The sequence below is a fragment of the Tachyglossus aculeatus genome, chromosome 2, assembly GCF_015852505.1.
Source record: "Tachyglossus aculeatus isolate mTacAcu1 chromosome 2, mTacAcu1.pri, whole genome shotgun sequence".
NCBI classification, from domain to species: domain Eukaryota; kingdom Metazoa; phylum Chordata; class Mammalia; order Monotremata; family Tachyglossidae; genus Tachyglossus; species Tachyglossus aculeatus.
This window is the reverse complement of record NC_052067.1, coordinates 130,415,149-130,435,749: the sequence shown is the minus strand read 5'-3', so window position 1 is coordinate 130,435,749 and position 20,601 is coordinate 130,415,149. Positions and strand designations below refer to the sequence as shown.

The following is a 20,601-nucleotide window of genomic DNA, read 5'->3' as shown; positions in this document are numbered from 1 at the left end:
GTTTTACGATTGATCAATCAATCAATCAATACAATTGATTGATTGATTTTACAGATGATGGAACTGAGGTACAGAGAAGTGCAGTGATTTGCCCAAGGACATACAGCAGAGAAATAGTGGAGCTGGGATTAGAAACCAGGGCTTCTAACCCCCAGGCCTCCATGTTCTTTCCACTAGGCCATAAAAAAATAAAAATAAATAATGGCATTTATTAAGCGCTTACTATGTGCAAAGCACTGTTCTAAGCACTGGGGAGGTTACAAGGTGATCAAGTTGTCCCAAGAGGCTCACAGTCCTAATCCCCATTTTACAGATGAGGTAACTGAGGCCCAAAGAAGTTGATTGACTTGCCCAAAGTCACACCATGCTACCATGCTACTGTTGGGATTGAATAATCCCAATCCCAACAAATTGATAGTTTTACCAATCTTGATGCATACCTCATGTGCAGGAAATGTGTCTACCAAATCTGTGATATTGAACTCTTCCAAGAGCTTAGTACAATACTCTGCACACAGTAAACACTCAATAAATATCAATCGTATTTATTGAGCGCTTACTATGTGCAGAGCACTGTACATATGTACACTGTACACTGTACATATAAATATGATTGATTAGGTCACATTATTTCATGGGTCATGGGTTCTATAATCCCCGCTCCACTGTGTGGCCTTTGGGAAGTCACAACTTCTCTGTGCCTTAGTTACTTCATCTATAAAAGGGGGATTAAGATTGTGAGCCCCACGTGGGACAGGGACTGTGTCTGCAACGATTTGTTTGTATCCACCCCAATTCTTACAGGGCCTGGCACACAGTGAGCACCTAACAAATGCCATAATTATTATTATTTCATTGAATTTTACAGAGGCAACAAAGCGTTCTAGTGCTTTGGCAAATAAGCGCAGGCCTCCATTAAGAGGATCTGAAGTGAATACATTTGATTGTTGGAAGAGGACTGAATTGCTTTAATAGCGTTTGTTCCCTTTAATGGCCAAAGAAAATTTGAATGACACCCATCTCATTTCTTTCACATCACTCTAAGCGGCCGCTAAATCTCAATAACACAGAGTATACTACATCATTTCCCTTGGCTTGCACATAAACTGTAGCCGAGATCAGATAAAGGGCAGCAGATGGGATGAGGGAAAGCAGGCATAGTAAAGAAAGGTGCAGTCAGTAGCCAGAGTAAGTCAATCAATCAATCAATCGTATTTATTGAGCGCTTACTGTGTGCAGAGCACTGTACTAAGCGCTTGGGAAGTACAAGTTGGCAACACATAGAGATGGTCCCTACCCAACAGTGGGCTCACAGTCTAGAAGGGGGATATTGTCAGTCAGTCAGTCAGTCAATACTTATTCATATTATTATTCATATTATTATTCATACTTATTGAGTGCTTACTGAGTAAACGCTGTAAAGACCCCCTCCATACCCCTGTTCTGTTCACAACAGCTATTTGTTGAGTTGAATAATAATTACAGTATTTATTAAGTGCTTACTATGCACCAGGCACTGTACTAAGCGCGAGGGCGGATTCAAGCAAACCGTCGAGAACACAATCTCTGTCCCGCATGGGGCTCACAATCTTAATCCCCCTTTGACAGATGAGGTAACTGAGGCACAGAGAAGATAAAGATTGATACTAAACTAAAGATTGATAGAAATTGAATTTACACCTTAGGTCCCTTTTCTATATTTAGCAGCATGCAAGAACAGTTTTGTTAACTGCTAGTAGCATGGATTTTTTTTAAACGTTAAGCACTTTCTATGTACCGGGCACTGTACTAAGCGCTGGGATAGATAGAAGTTATTCAAAATGGACATAGTCCCTATCCCACGTAGGGCTCACCAGTCTGAGGCCCAGAGAATCGAAGTTACTTGCTCGAGGCCACATTGCAGAGGAGTGGAGGAGCCAGGATTAGAACACATGACCTTCTGATTCCTAGGCCCCATCTTTTATGTCATGCTTCTCTGAGGTGAATCATTCATTCATTCATTCAATCGTATTTATTTAGCGCTTACTATGTGCAGAGCACTGTACTGAGTGCTTGGGAAGTACAAGTTGGCAATATATAAAGACGGTCCCTACCCAACAACGGGCTCACAGTCTAGAAACATGCTCCTCTCTGGCTTTTTTCCTCAAGTCCTTTGTCCTGAAGCTCTGCATCCTTGTCCCATTACCTCCCTCTCCCCCTAATATTCAGTCATTCATTCATCAATCGTATTTATGGAGCTTTTACTGTGTGGAGAGCACTGTACTAAGAGCTTGGAAAGTACAATTTAACAACAGAGAGAGACAATCCCTACCCAACAACGGGCTCGTAGTCTAGAACTGGGGAGACAGACAACAAAATTAAACAAATAGTCAGTGTTTCATTTGTCTATTTGCGTCAGAGAAGGACGGCATCCTGCCCAAACCACGGTGGGTTGTCCACCCACAGACCAGAGAGCGGAAGTTTACTGGGACAGGCACGTGTCCGCCCAGCCCCATGCCTTCCATTTCCATTGTGGGCAAGGAATGTGTCTGCAATAATAATAAATAATAATGATGGCATTTATTAGGCGCTTACTATGTGAAAAGCACTGTTCTAAGCACTGGGGTGGTTACAGGGTGATCATGTTGTCCCACGGATGGCTCACAGTCTTAATCCCCATTTTCCAGGTGAGGTAACAGAGGTGCAGATAAGTGAAGTGACTTGCCCAAAGTCACACAGCTGACAAGTGGTGGAGCCGGGATTTGAACCCATGACCTCTGACTCCAAAGCCTGGCCTCTTTCCACTGAGTCACGCTGCTTCTTGTCGTCCCCATTCCCTCCTCGTACTCTTTCCGTGGCAGTCAGGCCTAGCCTAGCAGTCCTGGGATCTGACCTCCTTCACACCAGGAACTCGGCTAAGTCTCGGTCAGATCTACTAAAGCTGAGAAGCAGTGCGGCCTAATGGACAGAAGGATCTGGGCTCTCATCCCGGCTCTGCCGCTCGTCTGCTGTGTGACCTTGGGTAAGTGACTTCACTTCTCTGGGCCTCAGTTACCTCACCTGTAAAATGGGGTTTAAGACTGTGAGCCTATGTAGGACAGGGATTAGGTCCAACTCGAATAATTCGTCTCTATCCCAGTGCTTACTGCTGTGCCTGGTGCATAGAGAAGCAGAGTGACTCAGAAAAGCAGTGTGGCTCAGTGGAAAGAGCACAGGCTTGGGAGTCAGAGGTCATGGGTTCAAATCCTGGCTCCACCACTTGTCAGCTGGGTAACTTTGGGCAAGTCACTTCACTTCTCTGAGCCTCAGTTACCTCATCTGCAAAATGGAGATTAAGACTGTGAGCCCCACGTGGGACAACCTGACCACCTTGTATCCCCCCAGAGCTCAGAACAGTGTTTCACACATATTAATTGCTTAACAAATGCCATTATTATTATTATTATTATTATTATTATTATTATTATTATTATTATTATTATTAAAGTGCTTAACGTTAAAAAAATCCATACTACTAGCAGTTAAAACTCTTCTTGCATGGTGCTAAGTATGGAAAAGGGACCTAAGGTATAAATTCAATTTCTATCCATCTTTAGTTTGAAAGCAGACTGGAAAGCCTGACAGCATTTGAAAAATGAAGGTTATTTGCCTCTGCTTTGCATCGATCTGAGTGATGGCACCAACCAACTCTAAATACCCAGTGAAGGAGCAACACTGATTGCTTATAATAATGATAAAAACAGTAACAACAATAAAAATGACAATCATAATTTGGGTATTTGCTAAGTTCTTACAGGGGGCCAGACACTGTAATAAGTACTGGGGCGAATATAAAATATTCAGGTTGGACACAGCTGCCCATTTGGGATCCAGTGAGTAAAAATACATTTTCACAAGATTATTGAATTTGCATCATTTACATGATGCCTTTTACACAAAGGCATAAAGCGGAAGAGGTCTGACTCAATCAGCCAAAAATGATTTTTTACAGAAATACCAGGAGGACTACTATGACAGCACAATGGCTAATTACTTCTGTGGCATTAACAGCAAAAGAAAAAAAATCCTTCAGGTCTTCCAGAGTTTTATTTTTGGAAAACAAGAATGAATTTAAATGACATTATCAATGCCTTGTTTCCTGTAAATGAAAAAAGTGCAAAGTATTCTAAACTGTTCAGGCTTTAAAATGGCAAAGAGTGAGATGCTTTAAAAAAATGAGAGGGAAACCACTTTGTACTTTCTGGAAATAGTTTCCTGCTAAAAGAATTCCAAGTATTAGTCTTAAAATAAACCTTTGAAACTGTATTTCATTAGCTAGATCTTTGTAGGGATAAATTACTCCCTAGGAGTAAATCTTGAAGCAGCATGGCTTAGTAGAAAGTGCAAGGGCTTGGGAGTCTGAGGAACTGGGTTCTAACCCAGAGCTGCCACTTGTCTGCTGGGAGACCTTGAACAAGTCACTTAACTTCTCTGTGCCTCAGTTACCTTATCTGTAAAATGGGGATTGAGACTAAGAGCCGCATGTGCCAGACTGTAGAGTTAGTAGGAAGGGAACGCGTCTCCTTATTGTTATATTGTATTCTCCCAAGCACTTAGCAAAGTGCTCTGTACATGGTAAGCACTCAATAAATACGATTGACTGACTGACAGACCAACTGTATCCAACGTAATTATCATGTATCTATCTCAGCATTTAGTTCAATCAATCAATCAATCGTATTTATTGAGCGCTTACTGTGTGCAGGGCACTGTACTAAGCGCTTGGAAAGTACAAGTTGGCAACATATAGAGACAGTCCCTACCCAACAGTGGGCTCACAGTCTAGAGACAGAGAATAAAACCAAACATACTAACAAAATTCAGTCTGATTGAGACCAGCTGCATCTAACCTGATTATCCTGTTTGTGTTTCAGCGTTTAGTTCAGTGCCTGGCACATAACAAGCTCTTAATATTTTTTACTTTTAAAATTCAGGCACCTGGAGAAGGCCAAAGTTGTAATAATAATAATAATGGCATTTATTAAGAACTTACAGTGTGCAAAGCACTGTTCTAAGTCATTGTCAAAGTCATTCAGAACAGGAGTTATTCCTCATTTTGTACTCAGCACTACTCTGACCACAGCTCCACTATCATGCCCGCTCTGGGATTCCAAACCTACAGGGAATTGACTCCAAGAGGCACTTCGATAACCGGTGTGGAAAAATATGACCCAGGAGGGAAGGCTTAGAGGACTGGAGTTTTCAGCCCAAAGTAAACCCCGAAGTGTGAAATAATAATAGTGTTTGAAGGTGTGATGGCTGTTATATGGAGGTGACAATGGACTGTTTTCCTTCACTGTTTTCTCCAGACTAAAAAGAAATGGGATATTCAAACTTAAATCTCTACTGTTACAGTTAGAACATAAACTCCTCCAGAGCCTAGGTTATTTCTACCAACTGTACTGTACATTCTCAAATGCTTAGAATTGTAAGCTCATTGTGGGCAGGGAATGTATCTGTTCATAGAAACAGGCTGCCCCACCGTCAACCCCTGGCCCATGTCATCCCCCTGGCCTGGAATGCCCTCCCTCCGCACATCCGCCAAGCTAGCTCTCTTCCTTCCTTCAAAGCCCTACTGAAATCAATCAATCAATCGTATTTATTGAGCGCTTACTGTGTGCAGAGCACTGTACTAAGCACTTAAGCTCCCCTCCTCCAGGAGGCCTTCCCACATTGATCCCCCTCCTTCCTCTCATTCATTCAATCGTATTTATTGAGCACTTACAGTGTGCACAGCACTGTCCCCATCCCCCCGCCCTACCTCCTTCCCCTCCCCACAGCACCTGTATATATGTTTGTACAGATTTATTACTCTATTTTACTTGTACATATTTACTATTCTATTTATTTTGTTAATGATGTGCATCTAGCTTTACTTCTATTTATTCCGATGACTTGACACCTGTCCACATGTTTTGTTTTGTTGTCTGTCTCCCCCTTCTAGACTGTGAGCCCGTTGCTGGGTAGTGACCGTCTCTATATGTTGCCAACTTGTATTTCCCAAATGCTTAGTACAGTGCTCTGCACACAGTAAGAGCTCAATAAATATGATTGAATGAATGAATGAATGAATGACCTAGTGGCAAGAACACAGGCTTGGGAGTTAGAGGGTGTGGGTTCTAATCCCGACTCTGCCACTTGTCTGCTGTGCGACCTTGGGTACATCGCTTCACTTCTCTGTTCTTCAGTTACTTCATCTGTAAAATGGGGATTAAGACTGTGAGCCCCATGTGGGACAGGGGCTGTGTCCAACCTGATTACCTCATATGTACCCCAGTACTTAGTGCTTGGCACATAATAAGCACTTAATAAATACCATAATTATTATCATTATTGTGCTCTCCCAAGCACTTAGTACAGTGCTCTGCACACAGTAAGCACTCAATATATACAACTGACTAGTGCTCTGCACACAGTAAAGGCTCAATAAATACCACTAATTGATTAACTGAAGGATTAACTGCAGTTTAAGCTTAACAGAAAGGGCTGATCAATGATGCATAGTTGTAAATGAAATTTTTTAAATGCGTAGGTCATGGATTCTAATCCCAGCTCTGCCACTTGTCTGATGTGTGACCTTGGGCAAGTCACTTAACTTCTCAGTGCCTCAGTTACTTCATCTGTAAAATGGGGATTGAGACTGTGAGCTCCATGTGGGACAATCTGATTACCTTGTATCTACCCCAGCACTTAGAACAGTGCTTGGCACATAATAGTAATAATAATGGTATTTATTAAGCACTTACTGTGTGCAAAGCACTTTTCTAAGCACTGGATAGTAAGCACTTAACAAATACCATTATTATTATTTTTTTTTTATTATAAGCAGTGTGGCCAAGTTGAAAGATTGCGGGCCTTTCCCTGTGATTCCTCTTGCACAAGTTGCTGCGCACTTATTTTCAGAACAAGAAATTCAGTGCCACGAGCATAATTAGAGTTTGGTGCCCCTCTTCTCCCAGTATATGTCTTCAGAAGAAACAGCTAGGAGTTTCTTCAGTGCTTTTAAAAACAATTCATGGGTTACCAAGAATTGATTTTTGTCTTTTAGTGCTTTATCGATGAATGGATCAATGGAATTTATTGAGCACTTTGTGCAGAGCCCTGTACTATGCACACATGGGAGAGTATAATTAAGTCCACTTAATGATCCCTGCCCACATGATAAACGTCTTGCTGTGTAATGGAGTTCACAATTTATCTTAGTTTTTTTGTTAGTTCCTATAAATTTAGAAATATCACTGCTCAAAGGGAATCTATTTTTCCCCCGTATAAATGAAACTTCTCCATAAATGTGCATTTCCTCAATATTTTCCTAGAAGGAGAACAGAGATATTTGCTTAGTCAAATTGATCACTGAAGGTTCATGCCACCCTCTACTGCTGCGGTCAAAATAAGGCCACTGAAAAGATGGTCCAAATCACATTGAAACAGGAGCAGTGTGACCTAGTGGAAAGACTTTGGGCTCGGGAGTCAGAAGGACTGATTGGTTCTAGTCCCGGCTCTCCCACTTCTCTGCTGGGTGACCTTGGGCAAGTCACATAACTTCTCTGGGCCTCGGTTTCCTCATCTCCAAAATGGGGATTAGAGTGTGAGCCCTTAATGGGAAAGAGTCTTGGTCCAACCTGCTTAACTTGTATCTACCCCAGCGCTTAGTACAGAACTTGACACGTAGCATGTGCTTAACAAATACCGAAATAATAATAATAGCGATAAAGAAACTCAAATTCACTGCAGTGGACAATTAGTTAGCTTCTGGGCCCAAGTTAAATAGATAGCCTTAATTCTGTGCACTTTTAACTAGATATACACGAGTGATAAACCAAGTGTCCAGTTTACCATTTCTTGCTCTTTATTACATTAAATTCAGAACTACTGATATAGAATTAATGTAGCAGAATAACTGTTCATATATGGAACAGGTTTATATTTTAGAAATTAAACTAGGCATTGGAGAAATCAACTGTTGGAGACAGAAACTGGGACAGACATCTTGTTTTTCAATAAAAGAGGAGCTTATTTTTTCAGGAGAGAGGTGAGCCAAAAACAAGTGGCTGAGGGAAAACTGGATTTTCTTCCTGGACCTGGGAATAATTTGTGAAGTAGTGACAGCTAAGGTCTACACTTATACAATGTGGCCCTATTTACCCCTTTACACTATAACAAGTAACTTCCCTAAAATTGCTATATTAAAAAAAAACTTTAGACATGTTGCCAACTTATACTTCCCAAGCACTTAGTACAGTGCTCTGCACACAGTAAGCGCTCAATAAATACGATTGAATGAATGAATGAATTCAAAACAAAGTTTCCCCCATAAAGCCAAGCTGACAGTGAAGAAAGCTGTTTAGTCCAAATGGAATAGAAAGCAAGGGAAGCGATATAGTGTGAGAGAAGCATTTGGAAAACCCTTCTCTATTATTGCCGACTTGTACTTCCCAAGCACTTAGTACAGTGCTCTGCACACAGTAAGCGCTCAATAAATACGATTGAATGAATGAATGAAAGTCCCCACACTATCGTATAGCGTTAGGATTCTAGTCTGACTTGAAACTCCAGAAAAATATCACTTCCATTTTATAAAATTTCATTTCTAAATATCTTTTACTTGATGACATTGGAAAAACAAATGTATTAGAATTCTGGGAATCTTACCTTCTAAGACTTTGGAGGGCTGCAGGGCTTACTTGAATGAGATTATCCAGGTCCTGGCTTCTATGAAAATAAAAGATAAAGATAGTTCACGTCTGGAGTAAGACTTTCTGTTGTTGGTTAATTCATTCATTCATTGAATTGTATTTATTGAGCGCTTACTTTGTGCAGAGCATTGTAATAAGCACTTGGGAAGTACAAATTGGCAACATATAGAGACGGTCCCTACCCAGCAGCGGGCTCACAGTCTAGAAGGGGGAGACAGACAACAAAACAAAACATATTAACAAAATAAAATAAATAGAATAAATATGTACAAGTAAAATAAATAGAGTAATAAATATGTACAAACATATATATATATATGTATATATATATATATACAGGTGCTGTGGGGAGGGAAAGGAGGTAAGGTGAGGGGGATGGGGAGGAGGAGGAGGGGGAGAAGAAGGAGGGGGTTCAGTCTGGGAAGGCCTCCAACTATCATATAGAGTTAGGATTCTAGTCTGATTTGAAACTCCAGAAAAATATCACTTCCATTTTATAAAATTTCATTTTTAAATATCTTTTACTTGATGACATGGAAAAAAAATGTATTAGAATTCTGGGAATCTTACCTTCTAAGACTTTGGAGGGCTGCAGGGTTTACTTGAATGAGATTATCCAGGTCCTGACTTCTATGAAAATAAAAGATGAAGATAGTTCAGGTCTGGAGTAAGACTTTCTGTTATTGGTTAATTCATTCATTCATTCATTCAATCGTATTTATTGAGCGCTTACTGTGTGCAGAGCACCGTACTAAGTGCTTGGGAAGTACAAGTTGGCAACATATAGAGATGGTCCCTACCCAATAGCAGGCTCACAGTCTAGAAGGGGGAGACAGAAAACCAAACCAAACATACTAACAAAATAAAATAAATAGAATAAATATGTACAAGTAAAATAAATAGAGTAATAAATCTGTACAAACATATATACATATATACAGGTGCTGTGGGGAGAGGAAGGAGGTAAGGCGGGGGGATGGGGAGGGGGAGGAGGGGGCTCAGTCTGGGAAGGCCTGAGTAATGTTGGCTAACTAATGTTAGCCATCTGAGTTAGATAGGAAAAATGTACAGCTTCTGTCAAAGGCTGGGAAAGTGGGGAAAATGTGGCACGGCTGTGTTCAGTATCTTTTACCTCTCATGGAAGAGGTACATTCGAGGCAGCCAACAATATTATGGTTTCTTTATGTAGGAAAAGAATATCAGGCTGGATCACCGCCGGTCTCAGAGATGGTCTCAGAGATGAGTGAAAGATGAGAACGAGTTTGAACTTCGCTCAACTAAGGGCAGTTACTTAACATAATTAATTTCTAGACTGTGAGCCCGTTGTTGGGTAGGGATTGCCTCTCTATGTTGCCGATTTGTACTTTCCAAACAAACGCTTAGTACAGTGCTCTGCACACAGTAAGCACTCAATACGATTGAATGAATGAACGATTAATCAGTGCATGCTATTCACTGAACACTTACTGTGTGCAGAGCACACAGTAGAAGAGAAGCAGTGTGGCTCAGTGGAAAGAGCCCGGGCTTGGGAGTCAGAGGTCATGGGTTCTAATCCCGGCTCTGCCGCTTGTCAGCTGTGTGACTTTCGGCAAGTCACTTCACTTCTCTGGGCCTCAGTTACCTCATCTGTAAAATGGGGATTGATTGTGAGCCCCACATGGGACAACCTGATCAGTTTGTATCCTCCCCAGTGCTTAGAACAGTGCTCTGCACATAGTAAGCGCTCAACAAATACCAAAATTATTATTATTATAAAAGTATCTTAGAACTGGCTTGCTGCTTTAATTAATCCTCATTTTACAGATGGGGTAACTGAGGCCCAGAGAAGTTAGGTGACTTGGCCAAAGTCACACAGCAGACAAATGGCAGCCTGGCATTAGAAACCAGTTCCTCTGGATAGAACATGGGCCTGGGAGACGGAAAGTCATGGGTTCTAAATCCGGCTCCACCTCTTATCTGCTGTGTGATCCTTGACAAGTCACTTCACTCCTCTGGGCCTCAGTTACCTTATCTGTGAAATGCGGAATGAGACTGTGAGCCCCATGTGGGACAGGGACTGGGTCCAACCCAATTTGCTTGAATCTACCCCAGCACTTAGTACAGTGTCTGGCACATAGTAAGCGCTTAACAAATACCATTATCATAACTATTATTACCAAGACCTTGCTCTATCCTCTCATCGGTAAGCATTCAACATGGCTTAGTGGAAAGAGCCTGGACTTGGGAGTCAGAGGTTGTGGGTTCTAATCCTGGCTCCGCCAGTTACCAGCTGTGTGACTTTGGGCAAGTCACTTAACTTCTCTCTGCCTCAGTACCTCATCTGTAAAATGGGGATCAAGACTTTGAGCACCATGTGGGACAACCTGATTTCCTTGTATCTACCCCATCGCTTAGAACAGTGCTTGGCACATAGTAATATATGTGTATTACATATATATCCTATATATGTATATATGTTTGTACATATTTATTACTCTATTTATTTATTTATTTTACTTGTACATATCTATTCTATTTATTTTATTTTGTTAGTATGTTTGGTTTTGTTCTCTGTCTCCCCCTTTTAGACTGTGAGCCCACTGTTCAGTAGGGACTGTCTCTATATGTTGCCAACTTGTACTTCCCAAGCACTTAGTACAGTGCTCTGCACACAGTAAGCGCTCAATAAATATGATGGATTGATTGATTAGTAAGTGCCTAACAAATACCATCATCATCATCATCATCATCATCCAAAAATGGACTTCTGATGGCCAACTAAAAAGATGATTCCATATTATGCTCCTCTATACGGTATGTAAGTGATTCAACAATAAATTAACACACACAGAGTTACAGAAATGGATAATACTTTAAGCTAAGGTAAAAATCACAGTAGAAATGCCCTTAATTGGGATGATCTAAACTCAGGTATGATTCTTGTTCAAAAAACATGTAAAAAAAGTGATCAGAGAACAGCTCAAAAACCAAAGTCAATTCTTGGCCATATTTTCCAATGCAACTGAACACGTTACTTATGCCCTGGAGCACAAGACAGACATTCTCTTATTCAGGGATAGCCAGATGGAAAAAAATTAAAGAACACAAGGAATCCTCATTTGCACTGTTGTGGGTTCTAATCCTGGCTCCGCCAGTTACCAGCTGTGTGACTTTGGGCAAGTCACTTAACCTCTCTCTGCCTCAGTACCTCATCTGTAAAATGGGGATCAAGACTTTGAACACCATGTGGGACAACCTGATTTCCTTGTATCTACCCCATCGCTTAGAACAGTGCTTGGCACATAGAAATATATGTGTATTACATATATATCCTGTGTTGAGCACAATTAATTTCATCCATCAGCCCAAAGAACTTATGACCTGTATACTAGCTTCCACATGGTCTCTGCAGTTGCCGTAAAAAAGGCGACACGATGTGTCAGTCTGATCAAAAGCCTCCTGAAGAGACTTAAATATGTGCTGATCAGAAGCATTATACGACTGAGCTTCCTGGAACCTGCAAACATTGCAGTTTTAGAATTACCTTCCGTGCTTGTGGCAGGTTCAGGCAATTGGCTGCTTCCTTTCCATTAACTTTTTCAATGAGCAAATCATCTCTTGGAGTTTTTTCCGCCTTTAGATCTCTAAAGAGAAGCAGCGGGGCTCAGTGGAAAGAGCACGGGCTTGGGAGTCTGAGGTCATGGATTCTAATCCCTTTTCCCTCACATGTCTGCTGTGTGACTTTGGGCAAGTCACTTAACTTCTCTGAGCCTCAATTACCTCATCTGTAAACTGGGAATTAAGACTGTGAGCCTCCCGTGGGACAACCTGATCACCTTGTATCCTCCCCAGCGCTTAGAACAGTGCTTTGCACATAGTGAAAGCTTAACAAAGGCCATTGTTATTATTAAGAGCTTAACAAATACTATGATAATAATTACTATTGTTATTATTATGCTTTTCCCTCTTTGATTACTGCATCAGCCTCCTCACTGACCTCTCTACCTCCAGCCTTCCCCCTCTCCAGTTCACGCTTCACTCTAGCATCCAATCCGTTTTCTAAGAGAATCATTCCGCTCACATCTCCCCACTTCTCACAGGCCTCCAATGTTGGCCCACCGCTCCCCACATCAAATAGAAACTCCTCACCATCAGCATTGCTGCACTTAATCAACTCTCCCTCATGTACCTATCCTCCCTCATCTCCCTCTACACCACAGACTGCACACTTCCCTCCATTAACAGCACCCTACTCACTATGCCTCGATCTCATCTTTGTCAACCTTATTCCTTGTTCTCACCCTCCTCCCTGCTACCTGGAACTCTCTCCCCCCTCATATAATAATAATAATAATAATAATAATAATAATAATAATAATAATAATGGCATTTACTAAGCGCTTACTATGTGCCAAGCACTGTTTTAAGCACACCGCTCTCCCCATCTTCAAAGCCCTACAAAAACTGTATCTCCTCTAGGAAGTCATCCCAGCCTAACCTCCCCATCTTATCTCGTATCTCCCCACCATGTTCCCCCTACTTTCGCTTTCATACCCACTAGCACTTTAGTATTTACTCCAATTCACCCCCATGGCATGTATAATAAGTGCCATCATTATTACTATAATATTATAATAATTTATTATATTTATATAATAATTATATAATAATTATATATTTTTATCTTTATTTTTCATTTATTTATTTATTTATTTTTATCTTTATTATAATAAAGATGACATTTGTTAAGCGCTTCCTATGTGCAAAGCACTGTTCAAAGTGCTGGGGAGGTTATAAGGTGATCAGGTTGTCCCACGGGGGGCTCACAGTTTTAATCCCCATTTTACAGATGAAGGAACTGAGGCCCAGAGAAGTTAAGTGACTTGCCCAAAGTCACACAGCTGACAAGTGGCGGAGCCAGAATTTGAACCCATGACCTCTGACTACAAAGCCCATGCTCTTTCCACTGAGCCACGCTGCTTCTCTGTATGTACATATCCTTGTCCTGGGTTGGGTCCCATAAGGGTAATTTATTTTACTGTCTCTCTGTCTCCCCCACTAGATTGCAAATTCCTTGTGGACGGGGATCATCGTACATATTTATTATTCTATTTATTTTATTAATGATGTGTATATACCTATAATTCTATATATCTATTTTGATGCTATTAATGTTTATCTACTTGTTCTCTTTTGTTGTCTGTCTCCCCCTTCTAGATGGTGAGCCCGTTGTTGGGTAGGGATTATCTCTTTCTGGTGCCGAATTGTACTTCCCAAGCAATTAGTACAGTGCTTTGCACACAGTAAGCGCTCAATAAATGTGATTGAATGATTGAATGAATCATGCTTACCAATCATAGCATCTTCTCCCAAATGGATAGTACAGTAAACACTCAATAAATGGCACTAATTGATTGATAGATACACACTGTGGGCAAAACATGTGGAGATAAGACCAGGCAATTATTAATAATAATAACTGTGTGCCAAGCAGTGTACTAAGCACTGGGATAGATACAAAATAGTCAGGTTGGACACAGTCCCTGTCCCATGTGGGGCTCACACTCTTAATCCCCATTTTACAGATGAAGTAACTGAGGCCCAGAGAAGTGAAGTGACTTGCCAGAGGTCACACAGCAGAGATGTGGCAGAGCTGGGATTAGAACCCAGGTCCTTCTGAATCCCAAGCCCTTGCTCTATCCACTAAGTCACATTGCTTCTATCAGTGAATGGCAATGAATGGCAAAGTTGGAAATTCAAGGTCAAGGTCTTAGGCTCTGCTGTCTCCAATTGATAAGGTTGCTATCCCATGGAGCAGTAGTTTGGTAAAAAAAGAAAGTCTGGAAAAGTATTGATAGCTTACCGCTTGTCATTTTTATTTATTGTGTTGGACACTTGAATGAGACTGCCAGAATCCCGGTACCTTAAACATGAAAAAAAAAAATGAAGAAAAATGTCAGTAACAAAACATTTTGCAGCCAATTGGCTAAAACTTTGCTTTAAAAAGTGGCCATTAAACATATTTTCCAAAATTTACTCTAAGCCGTAATGAAGTGCTTATTATTTTATGACTGAGTTATCTATGTGTACCATAATCCTCAAGTACTTTTAATCTTAGATCATTGCCAACAATTGATGAGACTTAATATGCCTGCAGGATGTTCTGGTTGATGTTTTCACCTATAATTGCACGTAAAAATCATAATACACAACAAATGGCACCTAGCTGAGCATCCTTCTCCCCCGTAATTTGAGATTGAGAGTAAGAATTCTGAACTCTGCAGTACTACCTATTGCAATTCCACTTAAGATTGAGATAAAATAACTATCTGACAGACACTATTCCATTCTGCCTAAAAATGTCATTTTCTAATGCAATTATCAATCCATCAATAGTAATCATTCAGTAGCATTTATGGTGTATTCTGGGGTGTCAGGAGGAGGGATTAAAAAGCCACGTTGAAGGTGAAGGAGATGTCCAGGTGAATGAAGACAAGATAGAGCCAGTTGGACTGTCTATGAGGTTATCGCAGATATGAGCCCCTTGTTGGGTAGGGATCATCTCTGTTGCCAAATTCCAAGCGCTTAGTATAGTGCTCGGCACACAGTAAGTGCTCAATAAATACGATTGAATGAATGAATGACTTTGGGGAGTGCAGGCTTAGTGGAGTGAAAGGCAAAAACCAGCTGGAAGGGAGTCAATAAGTGGAAAATAAGCAATGCAGCGCAAGGCAATGATGATTTTAGACAGGAAAGCAAAGAGGGAGATAGGATAGCAGCTGGAGGGACCTGTGATTTCCAGAGAGGGCATTTTCAGCATTGCAAAGACTTACACGTGCTTAAAGGCAGAGGGGAAAAGGTAACTGGAGAGTGCGAGATGGGTAATAGTAAGAGCCAGGGTGAAAGAGGAGGGTGGGAATGGATGGACTTCCACCAAAATCGCACAAGTCCAAGAGACGAAGACTGACACCTTCCCTGGTTCTGTTTTTTAATTAAATTGCATAGCAGATATGCAATATGCATCTTCTTGCGTGGGGACTCTATTTTCCCCCAGAAAACACCTCAGATTCATTCATTCATTCATTCAATCATATTTATTGAGTGCTTACAGTGTGCAGAGCACTGTACTAAGCGCTTGGGAAGTACAAGTTGGATGGTTCTGTGTCTGTGTCATTAGAGGAGCAGCGTGGCTTAGTGGAAAGAGCACGGGTTTGGGAGTCAGAGGACGTGGATTCTAAGCCCGGCCCCACCACTCGTCTGCTTTGTGACCTTGGGCTATCCACTTAACTTCTCTGTGCCTCTGTTACCTCATCTGTAAAATGGAGATTAAGACTGTGAGCCCCATGTGGGACCACCTGATTACCTAGTGACTGCTCCAGCGCTTAGAACAGCACTTGGCACATGATAAGCACTTAAATATCATAATTGTTATTTTTATTATTGTCTCCATCTCTAGACTGTAAGATCACTATGCGCAGGGAATGTGTCTGCTAATTCTGCTGTATTGTACTCCCCCAAGGGCTTAGTACAGTACTCTGCACATAGAAAATGCTCGAAGAATGCCACTGATTGATTTGTCAGCATCAGTTAGAGATTAGGGAAGTGGGTCAAGATAAATCTTACCTAGTTGTCCTCTTCATAGCCTGGGGGTTGACCCTGATGAGGTCCTCAAGGCCTGGGCTATTAGAAAAGTTGAATGAAATGACGTGTCAATGCTATTCACCATCGTCTGGGGTCCAGCCTTACAAGGGAAATCAATCAATCGTATTTATTGAGAGCTTACTGTGTGCACAGCACTGTACTAAGCACTTGGAAGTACAAGTTGGCAACATGTAGAGACGGTCCCTACCCAACAGTGGGCTCACAGTCTAGACGAAATCAAAGAAAAGAGGTGGAAGGTGTACATTGTATTGGATAGAGCACAGGCCTGGGAGTTGGAAGGATGTAGGTTCTAATCCCAGCTCTGCCATTTGTCTACTGTGTCATCCTGGGCAAGTCACTTCACTTCTCTGGCCCTCAGTTACCTCATCACTAAAATGGGGATTAAGACTGTGAGCCCCACGTGGGACAACCTGATCACCTTCCATCTACCCCAGTGCTGAGGATAGTGTTTGGCACAGAGTAAGCACTAATCAAAGACCTTCATTATTATTAATCAATCAATCAATCGTATTTATTGAGCGCTTACTGTGTGCAGAGCACTATACTAAGCGCTTGGGAAGTACAAGTTGGCAACATATAGAGACAGTCCCTACCCAACAGTGGGCTCACAGTCTAAACGGGGGAGACAGAGAACAAAACCAAACATACTAACAAAATAAAATAAATAGAATAGATATGTACAAGTAAAATTAATAAATAAATAGAGTAATAAATATGTACAAACATATATACATATATACAGGTGCTGTGGGGAAGGGAAGGAGGTAAGATGAGGGGGATGGAGAGGGAGACGAGGGGGAGAGGAAGGAAGGGGCTCAGTCTGGGAAGGCCTCCTGGTGGAGGTGAGCTCTCAGTAGGGCCTTGAATTATCATTGTTATCATTATTCTCTGGGCCTCCATTGCCTCATCTGTAAAATGGGGATTGAGACTGTGAGACCCACATGGGTTAGAGACTGTGTCCAACCTGATTTGCTTATATCAACCCCAGTGCTTATTACAGTGCCTGGCATATAATAATAATAATAATAATAATAATAATAATAATAATGGCATCTACTAAGGGCTTACTATGTGCAAAGCGCTGGGGGGGGATACAAGGTGATCAGGTTGTCCCACGTGGGGCTCACAGTCTTAATCCCCACTTTCCAGATGAGGTAACTGAGGCTCAGAGAAGTTAAGTGACCTGCCCAAGGTCACATAGCAGACATGTGGTGGAGCCGGGATTAGAACCCACAACCTCTGACTCCCAAGCCCGGACTCTTTCCGCTGAGTCATGCTGCTTCTCGTGACTCAGCCACGAGAATATTAAGCACTTAACAAAAACCATAATTATTATTATTGTGTCTCCCCCTGCCCCTAGGTCACATGATTAAAAACTCATCGCTGCTGCGTCGTTTCCGGGCCTCCTTCCTTCTCTCACAACTTTAAGAGAAGATCAGTCAATCAATCAGATTTATTGAGCATTTACTATATGCGGAGCGCTGTATTAAGTACTTGGGAGAGTATAATTCAGCAGAATTAGCAGTCAGGTTTCCTGCCCATAATGAGCTTCCAGTCTAGAGGAAGAACTGCCTTCCTGAAACCTTTCTCATCCCTCATCATTGCTTTCAGAGCAGATTTGGCCCCGTATCTGCTGGGGTTCTGGAACTGGGTCACAAATTGTTTGAGTGTGTTGGGGTGGGATCCTCTAGGGCAGGGGGAAACTCACCCCAAACCTCCCCCGAACAAGAAACCTGACCCTCACTCTTGAAGAGAGGAAAAGAAATAGCATGCCCTCCACACTCAAAAAATCAAGAAAACATTCAACTGGGGATACGAGCATCATGAGTCTTAAGTCTAGGGATATTTTTGAAAATGTCATCGGTATGGTTCCTTGGAGCTACACGTTCTTTTCAGTTATTCAGACTTATAGGGCTGAGGTCATTTGACAAGGGAGTGGACGACGATATCTCATCATCGTCAACGGTATTTATTGAGTGCTTATTCGTTCATTCAGCTCATTCAATCAATCGACTTTTTTTATTTTTTTTTAATGGCATTTGTTAAGCGCTTACTATGTGCAAAGCACTGTTCTAAGCACTGGGGAGGATACAGTGTGATCAAGTTGTCCCACATGGGGCTCACAGTCTTAATCCCCATTTTTACAGATGGGGGAACTGAGGCTCAGAGAAGTTAAGTGACTTGTCCAAGGTCACACAGCAGACTTGTGGCAGAGCCGGGATTCAAACCCACGGTGTCTGACTCCAAAGCCCGGGCTGTAACCACTGAGCCACGCTGATCGCTTATTGTGTGGAGAGCACTATACTGAGCACTTGGAAAGTACAATTTGGCAACAACTAGAGATAATCCCTGCCCAACTACAAGCTCACAGTCTAGAATGGGGGAGACAGACATCCAAACAAGTAAATAGGCATCAATAGCATCAATATGAATAAATAGAATTATAGATATATGCACATCATTAAGAAAATAAGTAGAATAATGAATATGTACATATAAACACAAGTGCTGTGGGGTGGAGCAGAGGGTAAAGCAGAGGGAGGGGAGTCAGGGTGAGGGGAGAGGAGCAGAAGAAAATGGGGTGCTTAGTCTGGGACTTACTGTACTAAGCGCTTGAGTGAGTATGATTTACAACCTCCTCACTGTGCCTTGTTCTCGCCTGTCCCACCGTCGACTCCCGGCCCACGTCAATCAATCAATCAATCAATTGTATTTATTGAGCGCTTACTATGTGCAGAGCACTGTACTAAGCGCTTGGGAAGTACAAATTGGCATCACATAGAGACAGTCCCTACCCAACAGTGGGCTCACAGTCTAAAAGGGGGAGACAGAGAACAGAACCAAACATACCAACAAAATAAAATAAGTAGGATAGAAATGTACAAGTAAAATAAATAAATAAATAAATAAATAAATAGAGTAATAAATATGTACAACCATATATACATATATACAGGTGCTGTGGGGAAGGGAAGGAGGTAAGATGGGGGGATGGAGAGGGGGACGAGGGGGAGAGGAAAGAAGGGGCTCAGTCTGGGAAGGCCTCCTGGAGGAGGTGAGCTCTCAGCAGGGCCTTGCATTATTATTATTATTAAGAGTAGCATTACCCTGCACCCACTCTGTCTTTGCCTGGTATGAATGATACACTCACCTTCCAGAGGGTATCTTTACCCTCTCCCTGGCCTGGAATGCCCTCCCTCCTCACATCCACCAAGCTAGCTCTCTTCCTCCCTTCAAAGCCCTACTGAGAGCTCACCTCCTCCAGGAGGCCTTCCCACACTGAGCCCCCTCCTTCCTCTCTCCCTCCCCTTCCCCCCCCACCCTACCTCCTTCCCCTCCCCACAGCACCTGTATATATGTTTGTACAGATTTATTACTCTATTTATTCTACTTGTACATATTTACTATTCTATTTTATTTTGTTAACATGTTTTGTTTTGTTGTCTGTCTCCCCCTTCTAGACTGTGAGCCCACTGTTGGGTAGGGACCGTCTCTATATGTTGCCAACTTGTACTTCCCAAGCACCTAGTACAGTGCTCTGCACCCAGTAAGCGCTCAATAAATACGATTGAATGAATGAATGAACAGAGTTGGTAGACCCATTCCCTGCCCCTAAGGAGCTTAGAGTCTCAGGCAGACATTCCGCATTATAATTTTCTTCACTTTGGGGTCTGTCTTAGAAATCATCAAAGCCGGAATCCATAGTGATCTTACCCTGTGGTATTTTGGTTTGTTGTGTGGTTCACTTTGATAAGATTGTCCAGGTCCTGATCTCTTCAAATGAAAAAAAATAAAAATAAAAAGGTCAAATCAGGACATGATTAAAAAAAAATCAAGAAATACAACTAAAGAAGGCTAATGTCTCATATTCTGCAAGGTCCGTTAGAATTGAAAATATTTCACTTGTATTTCACCTCACTCCAAGTTTAGCTTTCAATAAAATGAGTTCATTCATTCAATCATATTTTTGAGTGCTTACTGTCTGCCAAGCACTGTACTAAATGCTTGGAAAATACAATTCAGCAATAAAGAGAGACAATCCCAACCCACGTGGCTCAGTGGAAAGAGCACGGGCTTTGGAGTCAGGGGTCACGAGTTCAAATCCCAGCTCTGCCAATTGTCAGCTGTGTGACTTTGGGCAAGTCACTTAACTTCTCTGCGCCTCAGTTCCCTCATCTGTAAAAAATGGGGATTAAGACTGTGAGCCCCCCGTGGGACAACCTGATCTCCTTGTAACCTCCCCAGT

General features: G+C 41.8%; 1 protein-coding gene across 1 annotated transcript in view; it reads right to left on the bottom strand.

The window, feature by feature from the left end:
- The window catches only part of SCEL (sciellin), a 184,279-nt gene that overhangs the window by 43,073 nt on the left and 120,605 nt on the right, over nucleotides 1-20,601 (bottom strand). The window contains exons 32-34 of the mRNA XM_038742716.1: nucleotides 16,317-16,373; nucleotides 14,557-14,616; nucleotides 8,671-8,730 (exon numbers count right to left, since the gene is read on the bottom strand). Coding sequence (XP_038598644.1) covers nucleotides 8,671-8,730; nucleotides 14,557-14,616; nucleotides 16,317-16,373 — 177 coding nt within the window. The remainder of the gene's footprint in view (nucleotides 1-8,670; nucleotides 8,731-14,556; nucleotides 14,617-16,316; nucleotides 16,374-20,601) is intronic.